At 44.7% G+C, this 11,887-nt stretch overlaps 1 protein-coding gene across 1 annotated transcript; it reads right to left on the reverse strand.

Annotated features, from left to right (window-relative positions):
* Positions 1 to 6,965: 6,965 nt before the first annotated feature.
* On the reverse strand, positions 6,966 to 8,188 carry LOC113961197 (E3 ubiquitin-protein ligase Topors-like). The gene has a single exon (XM_027671332.1). It carries the CDS (start codon positions 8,078 to 8,080, stop codon positions 7,022 to 7,024), a length of 1,059 nt encoding a protein of 352 aa, XP_027527133.1. The 5' UTR covers positions 8,081 to 8,188; the 3' UTR covers positions 6,966 to 7,021.
* Positions 8,189 to 11,887: the final 3,699 nt, after the last annotated feature.

Here is an 11,887-nt window from a genome sequence, read left to right on the forward strand (position 1 = left end):
GCAACAGGTTTCTCTCTAGGCAGCAGGCTTTCTTCTTCTCTTTCAGGCAGCAGTTGCAGCTGGATCCTTGCCAATACACACGAGGGGGGTCTCCAAGCCCCTCTCGGCCCTCCGTCTTCAAAACGGGGGTCTTTCCGTGGACTACGTAACCCCAGACAAGGTCGTTCCACCACGGTCATATCACGAAGCACGGGGGTCTTCGTGACAGTCTGGTATCTTCAGGGGAAATCAAGCCCCTTCACAGAGCTTCTGTGCTCTGCCTCAAAGATGGCTGCCAGCTTCTCTGAAGCTGCAGCAAGGAGGGGGGGGGGAAGCCCAAGGTCACCCTCTCCACACACATTCCTTTGGCCATCCTGGCTGAGCTCTCAGGAGGCCGGAGCTTCTTAGCTCCTCTCTGTAGTGCATACTGCACTTTAGGACTCCACTCAGTCCACCACCCCCTCCTCTTTCTCAGAGGGGTCTCTAGCGAGTTTGGGGGTTTTGGTTTGTCCAGTTCTTACCCTCCGAAACTCTCTTCCTGCTGCTGGCTCGGGTCTCTTGTCCTGCTTTCTGCTGCTGGCTCTTTTCGTTTCCTCAGACAACTCTGTGTCTGCTTCAGTTGCATACCGGCATCTGCTGCTTCTCTTGGTTCTTATCAGTTGGCTCTTTGCCACTGCTCTTCGGACACTGCTGTTCTGCTGCTGCTCCGTCGCTGCTCCCAGCGTCTCCCACTTCTATTTACAGGGGAGGAACTCCCCCAGCTCCTAGCTACAGGCACTCAGTCCAGTCTGACACTGTTCCGAGTCCCTGCAGCCCCCAACCGGGGGCTGGGGGGGGGCAAAGCCCCCAGGGGCCCTGAGCCCCTTCTTCGTGGCTTCTACAACATGGCCACCTCTTCTTCTAACAACAAGTACCACTGCTTCTTTTCCGGTCTCCCGAGATATGTTTATATTTTGCAGGAGCACTGATTGGGTCAAGCCCCAAGGGTCACCACCCCCTGGGGGTTACCACTTTCTTAGTTTCAGGGGGAAAACCTGGCTCAAACCACTACACCCACAAATGGTTATGAGTACAAGGCAGATCGTGGGGCTCAGCAAATCGCCAGTAAATTACATCCATACTCACTAGGGAGTGATGTAATCTAAAAGTACCTGGGCAGGTATTCTATACACAGTTTCACATCCTCATTTACAAAAAGTCTGTAGAAGTCCCAGTCTTGGAGGTTTTATTTGGACCACTCAAAGATACACTCTTGGTGCTGGATGACTGTGGAATCTCAATGCTGCTTTTTCAGGTGCCCAGATAGAGTGGCAAAACAACATGCTGAAACAATGCAAATGCCAAACAATGGGACAGCACTTCGCACCTGTCAATAAAGACTGTTGATGACCCAGGCAACTCAAGCAACTTAAGTTGTGGTCAGTAAACACTTGGTGAGATAGCAACTGAAGGACAGACTAGGGCTCATATTCCAAGTCCTACCATAAGACTTGGGAGAGTTAGAGCCAGATACAGTAGCTTAGCCAAAATTGGAGGATGTTGGTAGGTCAAACCACATGAGCAATGGTACTACAACAATGTATGCACTTGCTGCACAGCCATTGACTGAAAGAATGATAAAACAATGAAAAGGTGTTTCTAAACACTGAGAAAGACAAAAATACCTAAAATTATCAGGGTGGTTAGAAATGATTTGTGAGATTGTTCATGAAAATGTCTTTCTCAGATGTATACTAAGTGGTAACATAAAAATGGAACTACTGCAAAATGCCAGCAAATATTGTGCAAATTGTGCTTCCATGGGCATGAAGCTGCAGCTGATTTTTATACAGCATAGTTGAAAATAAAGCAATGAACTCCTGATATGGAAATGAAGTCCCAAACATAGGACTTCACAAACATCAGACATTCCTGCTACAAATTTTACTGGCTCTGACAAATAAATGCTGTCACTTATAGATCAAAGGCAGCATTGCAACTGTTATGTGTTCATTGTAAAATTCTAAAAATAATTGGTTTTCTTTTTAATGGGATTAGGACTAGGAACTTCAAGATCACAAAACAATAGTTCATCAAATAAACTAAAGGAACATATTTTCAGTTTATGATATGAAGAAGCCCATATTTTCAATCAGACTTCCAGGATTTTGTGGAATGAGAAATTGTGCAGTGAAGGGATAAAAGTCTTCAGGGACTTGATATTCTGAGCAAACAATATGTACATGAATCTTGTTATGTAAACAATATTAACATAGTAACTGCCTCTGCCTGCACTGAAACGTTGTGAAGAAATCACTTCCAAGTTTCTGTACAGAAATATCCTGTCTGAAATCTGATTATATTTTTTACAAAACACTGACTATTTCAAATCATATTTGGGAAAGCATCCTTGGATGCAGTAACACTGATGCTACATCAAGAAAAACATACAAAATTTGCCTTTTAAAATACAGAATAAATCCATGGTAGATGCAGATATTACTCTATGATTGCTAAGTTAAATTCAGAGCAACTGGGTATTTCAAGGAAGATAAACAAAACAGACTAAACGAGAGCATGATACTGGATACCATGGGCACAGAAATCTGAGACACAATTTGTTACGTGCATCTGAATGGAATGTGGATACTAGATGATATTTGTTGGCTTATATTTGATAGCAAAAAGGTGTTAGTATTGCATATAGAACTGAGACTACAGAGATCAATAATTCTGCTTCTAGCAATAGTCAAGACGGATGGGAGAACTGTGAATATAAAATAAATTAAAAAGCTACTTCTAGATTTTGCCAGGGCCAAATCTTCCTAATTTCCCCAAGTAAATGACCCAGGTGTCCTGGTTGCTAAATATTCACAGTCTCATTTTGTATCGACAGGGACAAAACCAGCAAGGATGGAGCAGAAAAATGTTTGTGGTCCTTTGAGGAGGAAGGACAAACTTGGAAAGGATAGCTATGCCCTTCTGGCTGCCACAACCACCACTTCTGATGATGAAAGAGGTAGGCAATGGTGTTATGCAGGAACCCAGCAAAAATTAGGGAACACAGTCATTTTCAGCCAGAGGATCCCAACAGTGCTTTAAGGACATGTGCTTTTTCCTCAGGGATAAACTGAAAATAATTTTGGAGACTAAAATTTATTCCTCCTGGATTATATAGACTATTACCAACTTTGACAATGAGTCTTCACAATTCCATGTTTCAGGGATTAATTTTGAATACAGAGATGGCATCTATCACAGCTCTCTATTAAAGAATGTTATTCCTTACAGTATCTCCTGAATATGAGTACTTTATTAACATGCACACAACTGTATCTGGAAGAGTGGAATGACCAGGAACACTGCTGTCCTGTCTTTCAACATATAAGAGGTAACCTTGTGCCTTCATTTCACATAAGTCTGTTTTAATTCGGGGATAAAGAACAGTAGCTTCAATAGAAGCAATCTGCAATACCATAAACAATTCAGACAATGTTACTTCTATCCAAGGAGAAATAATTGCTTCCCTTTTCTTGTCTCATTTATTTTGAAGGGTGTTTTATCCATTTGTTTTCAAACATATTTTAACAGAGATGTGATACTGATTAACAATATCAATACTCCTGACTCCAGCCACTCCAAATGATAGAACTGGCATGGACGGGTCAAACAAATTTGACATGGATTTGGTTGAAATCTGCTGAATATTGGTGTCCAGTGCCATATAAGATGCTGTAGGTTATCCCAACTGTGGTGGTTTGAAACTCCCAAGAATCCAATTTCTAAATTCAAGTCCCCCTCCCACAATTTGCTCCTATGAGAGGGTTTAATGATGGTATGGACTTGATATCTTTTCCACCACATGTGGAAAGTTTTCAGACAAAACACAGCCATTCATTATTGGGGGAAGGGGAAAATATTTACAAAGGTTTATTTATACACACATATATGTATATTTACATTGAATTAAATTCCTCTTTTCCTTCAATAAAAGTCCAAGAAGAAAAAGAGAAAAGTCCTTCTGTCACTCCTCAGGCCACAGTTTCCTCATTTCAGTTTTCTGTGGCACTGGTTAGTGTCTTTCATTTTCCTAAGGCAGCAGATTTAAGTATGGCAGTCAGGATTTTTGTTCTTACTTTGTGGAAATTCCAACCCCAAGCCTGAGCCTTCGGGGGATCTCCTTGTAGATCTTCACTCCTCTTGGGTTAGAACATTGAAGGCAGTTTTCAGTTCAGTCTTAGCAAAGCTCTTTTGCTCTGTTTCAGCTCGCCAGCATGATAGAAGCAGCAGCAGCAGAGGGCACGGCCACCTCCTCTGCATTCCGTCCTGGCTCAGCTCTCAGGATGACTCTGGGTTTTTCAGCTCCTTTCTCTCTCTCTCTCTCTCTCTCCCTCTCTCTCTCTCTCTCTCTCTCAATAGCTGCTGCTGCATTTTGGGACTCCCTAAAGGTTTGGAAGTCCACCTCTCCTCTTCAGGAGGTCTCTGGGTTTTGGGAAAGTAATACAGTCTTACCCCAAACCAGCTCTGTTGAGTTTTCCTCTGTTTTGTTGCCAGCTCTCCCTCCTGCAGGAACATCTCTGCATCTCTCAGCTGGCTTCACGTTATCTTGCTGCTCCTGGCTATCTTTTTGGCTTTCAGCCATCACTATCTCTGTTCAGGACTGCTCTGCTGCCGCTTTTCAATGTCTTCTGCTGCTGCTGACAGTAAGGAAACTCTTCCAGCTCTTGATTACGGGACCCAGTCCAGCTTTGACACTATACCGGGTCTCCCGTAGCCTCAGCTGGGGGCTGGGGGCCCTTGGCCCCCAGAGGGGCTCACTGGCCCCCTGCTTCCTTCTAACTCAGATCACGGCTACCTACCTTCTAAACTATCTTCACCACCTTCTCTTCCATTTCTGTCGGTATGTAATTTCCATAGGCGCATATGAACTTTTGATTGGTCCAGTATTATCTCTGGGGCAAACCATTACTACCCCAGAGAAAAGGTTTTTCAAACCACCACACCAACCCAGCAGATGGAAACTGGTGGCAGGTTCTAGGGAAACCTGTTTCATCCTTGTCTCTGGATGGGACAGAGTTGCTACTGAGATCCCTTCAAGGAGGGGCAGGGATAAAATCTGGTCATGTATAGTGAATCTGTAAGGAAATCTTGCAGTCTGGGGAGTCTGGGAATAATTACTGCAGTCCACAGTGCAGTTATAGAAATGCTCCTGGAAAAAGCTCCAGGCATGGCTAAACTGAGTTCATTGTATCTAAAGAAAGTGTTTTTAGCATATTTAATTACCAAAACACTATGTCAGCAGTTATGTCAATCACATTAAAACACAGAATGATTGCATGGCAGCAGAAATCACACCTTTTCTTTGATTTGAATTAGGTTTGTATCAGCCAACACTTTGTTATATAGAACTTAAATTCCACTAAGCTGTGCTTTATTCACAGGACCCAATCCCATTCACAGTCTTTTTCAGCATGATGCTCCAAAGGGCCACGGCAGACCTCGATGATGAAGATGGTATCTACATTCGATACCGTACTGATGGAAGCCTATTCAACCTAAGGTGACTGAAGGCCCACACTAAGACTTTAAGCCATCTTGTCTGGGAGCTGCTTTATGCTGATGACGCTGCCCTTGTTGCCCACACAGAAGCAGCTCTGCAGCGTTTAACATCCTGCTTTGCAGACGCTGCTAAGCTCTTTGGGCTGGAAGTCGGCTTAAAGAAGACAGAAGTTCTCTATCAACTGGCACCTCAGGAAGTCTTCCATCATCCCCATATCACCATTGGCGAATCAGAGTTCAAATCAGTCCAGCAGTTTAATTACCTAGGCAGCCTCATCTCCTTGGATGGTAAGATTGACGGAGAGATAGACAACAGGTTAGCAAAGGCATACAGTGCCTTCGGAAAGCTTCATAAAAGAGTTTGGCGAAATAAACACTTGAAGAAAAGTACCAAGATCAGTGTTTACAGAGCCATAGTGCTGTCTACTCTCTTATATGGGTCTGAATCATGGGTCATTTACCGCCACCACCTGCGACTCCTAGAACGCTTCCATCAACGCTGGCTCCGTACAATCCTAAACATCCACTGGTCAGATTATGTGACCAATACATCTGTTCTAGAACAAGCAGCATTCACAAGTATTGAGGCCATGTTGCTGAGAACACAGCTGCGCTGGGCAGGGCATGTCTCAGGGATGAAGGACCACCGCCTCCCTAAGATCTTGCTTTATGGTGAACTTGCCACCAGCCTCCGCAAGAGAGGAGCCTCGAAGAGAAGATACAAGGACTCCCTGAAACAACATCTCAGCCTTGGCCATACTGATCAACATAATTGGTCTACTCTGGCCTCCAATTGGGAGGTCTGGAGACACACTATCTATAATGCTGCTGATGCTTTTGAGAACACAGGCAGGATCACTCTTGAGGAGGAAAGACAATGCAGAAAGAATCGTGTCTTGCAGAATATACCACCTAAGGAGTCTTTCTGCTGTGCCTTTTGCAACCAGACATGCCTATCTCGTATTGGCCTTTTTAGCCACCAACGCGCTTGTAACAAACGTGGGTTGAGCCCTTCCTAAACCTTTGTTTGTGAAGCCTAGCCGTGATGGTGATGATGATGACTCACAGGACCAGTAAAACATAAATTCTGTAATAAAACCATGACAAAACACAGCTTTTTTAAATCCTCCTTGTGACAGACATGGAGGATATGCAAGACGCTGACTAGGTTTTTCACATTTTTTTCTTTTGAAAATATGATAAAAAGACTTTCCCTTTCTTGCTTCAGTAATGCCTGGTCAGCCTTTCACTCGTGAGTCCTCTCTAAGCATCATCCCAGTACTTTCTCAGAAGTTTTTCCATCGTCATGGCTGCAGCAGCATTACCTGGGGGAAGCAGTGCTACCAAGATGGCCCTGGGGCTCCAGGGGTCCTTGGCTGACACTTTGGCATTTTGAGAAAGGGAAATACCCCAGGAGAAGGGGGAGGAAGCAGCACCCAGAGACTGTGTCATGGAAATAGTAATTTATTTTCTTTTCCTTGCATAAAGACTTGCTGCAGCCCTGTTACTGCTGATTGGGGTGAGGCCTCTTGCCGCAGTGGGTGCTGTCTGGGGACCCAGGGCTCCTCCTCTTTCGGAGATGCCGGGACGTTGTGGGCAAGTGGTCCCTGCCCTGGCCAGAAGCAGAGGGGCTCTGGCTGCTCTCCTGGGCAGAGGGACCTGTGGTTGCTGTTGTCTCCCCCTGCTCCTCCTGGGGCTGCAGCTGCTGTGCAGGAATGGACTCAGATGGGGGGCAGCTGGGTTGCCCCTCAATGGCAGCCTCCAGTGTGCCAGCTTCCTCCTCCATGCTGGAATCCGTGATGCCACTGGTGGGGGCCTGGCTGAGGGTGGGATTAGCCCCCTGGGAAGCCGTAGGGCCAGAGATGGCCACAGGGATCTCATCCTCCTCCCTGGCAGAGCGGGAGTGCCGTAGCCTCCGGACCTCCTCACTGCACTGGGTCGCAATGATATTGAGGATGCCATGGACCAGTGGTGCAGTGTATTGCTGGAGGCGAGGCTCCAGTCTTTGGATCAAGACCTCTCTGTCTGGACCATAGACACAGAGGGCAAGCAGGATGCCACTCTCTGCACTCTTTACCTGCCACCACTCGCCCCCATATATCATCTCCAGTCCCTGGCACAGCCAGGGCCGCACAGGGTCCAGGAGGTTCCGCCGCCTTCGGAAAAGTTCTGCCCAGAGCTCGGGCAGGATGCCACCCACGGCCTCTGGCCCTGCAGCCTCCTGCTCAGTGGGGGCTGTTATCCCCTGTGGAGAAGAGGCAGGGGATGCTGGAGGGCCATGGGTGTTGTTTTCAGCCAGGCCTCCAGGAGCTTCTCCTGCCCGGCTGTTGGTCACTGGTGACTCTCTGGGAGGTGTGATGACACAGTGTAGGTAGTTGTCTCCGCCATGGTCAGAAAACTTGACAGTCAAGATGGATCTTCTGCAGAGTGGGCAGGCAGGATTTCTTTCTGCCCAGCGCAGGATGCAGCCCAGGCAGAACCGGTGGCCACAGGGCATTGCGTGAGCAACATCATCTGGAGCATCACAGCAGATGGGGCAGCTCCACTCCTTCCCTGTGGCCATGTCTGCTTGTTCCCACAGGCTGGCCCAGGCTCTGACAGCACCTGAGTTTATAGACTGAGGGATGTGAGGTCACAGTCCATCTCCCAGTAACTCCATAATCCACTGCCAGGATTATGATTATTACTAGGGTTATTAGGATTGCTATCACCTCCACCACCCAATGATGTCACAGTGGGAAGTCCAACCCCTGCAGCTCTTGGGAAAACACTGCAAGTGGAGGCTGTCCTCTACAGAAGTCTCTGCTGCCCCCCCAGAGAGAAAGGCACCACCAAACTACCTGTTCCTGGCTGTGGAAAAATAGCAAGGTTGCAAGTTGGTTCATCACCAAACATCAGAAATTCAGCACATGAGAGTAGAGGAAACAGGGAAAGTTTCAGACAGCACTGTGAGGAATGGCTGAGGAATGACTATGAGGAAAAGGGCCATTGGAGTGGATTTGTTTATTTTGGTCGGATGCAGGACTGAAGAAAGTGAAGTGTAAGGACATCTGGGACAGAAAAGGAAGACAGAGCCAAGGCCTTTTTTTTTCCGACGAAAACTCTAGAATGAGGAGAATCTATTCCACAATATTCATTGCAATCCAAGAGTTCTCTAGGAATGTCATGGTACAGGCTGCTGAAGCCCTTTGCCCTGCTTGCCCCTCTAAACTTCTCTTCCTCCTTGTCACCAAAGAAGAGCTTAGCATTACAAAAAGTGACAGCGAACATGAGGCAGCACAGTTCAATTTCAAGATTTGCAAAGGCATTTTCATAAGGCAGTCTTTCTGCAACCCAAGCCCTCTTTCCATCATTAAAGATATTTTTGAGTAACAAGAAGGAAGATCTATTCCATTTCTTGCAGCCTCCTATGTTCTCAGGTCAGTGGTTAGGTCAGGAAATCTTATATGCACAGCTAGTAGTTATTTAACCATCAGAAAATTACTCCCTGATGGGCAAAAATAACAGTGTATTCTGACTAATGCATCAGAACCATCCTCTTCATGTGAGATTTCATATCATCCAATTTGCCTGACAATTTTGGTGCATCTATTTCTCAAAATTTCTCATTCATTTTCTTCATATCTTTACAATGAAGCTATAAAAGCATTTGCCAGCCTTCTTCAGATTCCTTCATGTTGTACTTATTTCAGGCACTTTAGTTTAACAGAGATCCAGTTCCTTCTTTTCAGTATATCCTACAGACAAGAAAGAAGAAAATGTTCTGTCAAATTTAATGCAATGAAGAAATCTAAATGTAAGAAAAAACCCCATAGCTAAACACACTTATACAACACTGAACTCTTTGAAGAGCAACTTCCATAAATCCAACAAAGAACAAGTTCCACAGTGCCACAGAGTAGAATAGAAATGATGTAATTCCTACACAACACACAGATGACCTAGATAATAAGGAACAATGTAAAAAGAGTAAATTTCACAAATTCGAAATACAGACTGCCAAACTGTATGCATTTAAAAAGGAGTTTCGATTCTCCTGGGTCCATAGTCAGCACAGAGAACTTTCTTATCTGGATATAATTTTATTTCATTTATTTAAAATTATAAAGAATCACTTTCCTCTGTAAGAATAGCTAGCAGAAGAGACGATGAATTCCTATCTCTGTCTCTAAGTCTACTTTGTCCCATAGCTTAGTGAAAACAGCAACTTCTTCATACAAAAAAGAGAACTTTTCCTATTATGGTCTAAGATCCACTTTTCAATTTTCAGATGTCTCCAGTTGCCATGGCTTACTGCAATTCCATCAGGTGCTAAAGATTCAGAATCAGATGCATAGCATCAAACTCCATTATCTGCGGCGTTTAGACCAGAGGACAAAAAGTCACATGAGAGAAAGGATGAGATTGGCATACCACACTTTCGTATGTGCAGTGCTCACATGTAAAGGCTTCTTAGTATGCCATGGCCAAATGCACATACTGTAATCACACAAAGTAACTTTAATTTTAGTATTTTTATGCCTTAGGACAGGAGAGAGAGCTCATGGATCTCTGCAGGCTGTAGGTACAGAGTCAATGTGACTGAGAGATCTTTAGTAAAAGCAACTCATCTTCATACTTTCCAATCACTGTGCAATGATGTAGCAATTTGAAGTAAGGTCCAGCCAAAAATAACCCTGAAATTTTGGGGAATTCACATCAAACCTTACCTTTGCAAGAACCTTTTTTCTTCATGTTAAAGTGAACCAAAGCCCCAGCTCTGAGCACTACATTCTGGTACAATTCAGGTCCAGACCTGCATCTCAAATTGCATCTCAGATTTGTTTACATGTTACTTTGGCTTTTCATGATCATAAGACACTTAAATGTCATAACTGTCATAACTGTTAAGATCACTGAATTCCAGGAATTTGTACCATGAGCTAAGCCAGCTGATGGGAATTAAGATAAGATAAAGATAACTATTGTCCAGTTATCTCAGGTCTAAGAAGAAGTAAACCAGGCTGGGGGAGAAGAATGTATCCACAAGGAAAGCCAACCTAGCAGCCGTGCTGAAAATCAGCTCTGGCTGGGTCCACTGGGGGACGGCTGGGGCCTTCCACCAGATGACTGCATGTGATCCACAGTGTTGCAACAGATCTACAGTGTTGCAAAAGACAGTGTAAAATTCCCCCTTGCAGGGGAGGTGCTTAGGCATTCTCATGTATACCTGAACATATACTCATCCGTTGAACTCTGTGTTTTGTGAGACCCCCCCCACCAAGAAGACCAGAAGAAGACCAATGGGACGCCATCAGGATCCACGAGTGGTGATATCTTTCTACTTACTCTGTGTCTCTGTCACTCTCTTTCTCCTCCCACCCCCCACTCCCCACTGTCTTTTTCCTATTTCTTTCTCTCTCCATCTCACATTTACTGTTAAATAAAATCCATACTATTGGCTTTGGCATATGGTCTTGTTTGCACCTTAATTCAGGCAGAGGCATTACTCTAATAATTCTAATAATCATGGCTGACCCTTTGCACAACAAATGGCATGGGGACCTGTGGCTCAGCCAAGGGACTGGACACTCAGAGACATAGCAGCAGCCGACAATCCCCAGACCTTCCCACCCTTAGCCTGTAAGGCTATAAAAGTTCAGGGGTCCTTTGTTCGAGGTTCCTCCTTGGAGGCATCAGCTCAAGCTGTTATTTTGTTATCTAGTTATTGCACTGCAATTACATTATTTTAAAGATCTGGACACCTGAGACTGCTATAGGAAACCTGGGATTGAGCCAGTGAGGAAACCCTGTTTGTCAGTGTGAGTATGGGATGGGTAGTGGTGAAGGGGCCTCGGTCCCAGCTCAGGTGGTGTGAGTGCGAGTGCTAGAGTGGCTCCTCTGGATGGTTGGGCAGGGAAGTTTCCTTAACACCTTGAAGAGAGTGTTTTAAGTGCTCAGAAACCTAAACCAGATGTATTCAACACACGTCTAGGTTGGAAGTGGCCTTCAAGCTATTTTCTTATCCTTCAGTGGCTAAGTGCTCTCACTTTTAAAGTACACTTCAGGAACACTTGATTCCAAAGAAATCTTTGCAAATATGCCACAGCTGCACTTTCTGATTATGAATACAGTTGCATGAATGACTCAGAAGTCCACATTCTCAGTTTCTTCTTAACTACAGGGTATCATCCATCCAGAAATCCAGTGATGACTTTTCAGCATCAGTATCAATAATTTCATTATATTCTTATAAGATGATATACTGGGAGTGAAGTGGGATGGTAAGAATGAAGTTGTGAAGAAATTAAAAACAAGGAACACCAAAGCAAGGTCAGGAAGGGAGAAATAGAGAAGGAAAAGCACGAAACAAAGGATGGAAGCAAGAGAA

The sequence above is a fragment of the Neopelma chrysocephalum genome, unplaced genomic scaffold, assembly GCF_003984885.1.
Source record: "Neopelma chrysocephalum unplaced genomic scaffold, ASM398488v2 Primary Assembly neopelma1_97065, whole genome shotgun sequence".
In the NCBI taxonomy this organism is placed as follows: Eukaryota; Metazoa; Chordata; class Aves; order Passeriformes; family Pipridae; genus Neopelma; species Neopelma chrysocephalum.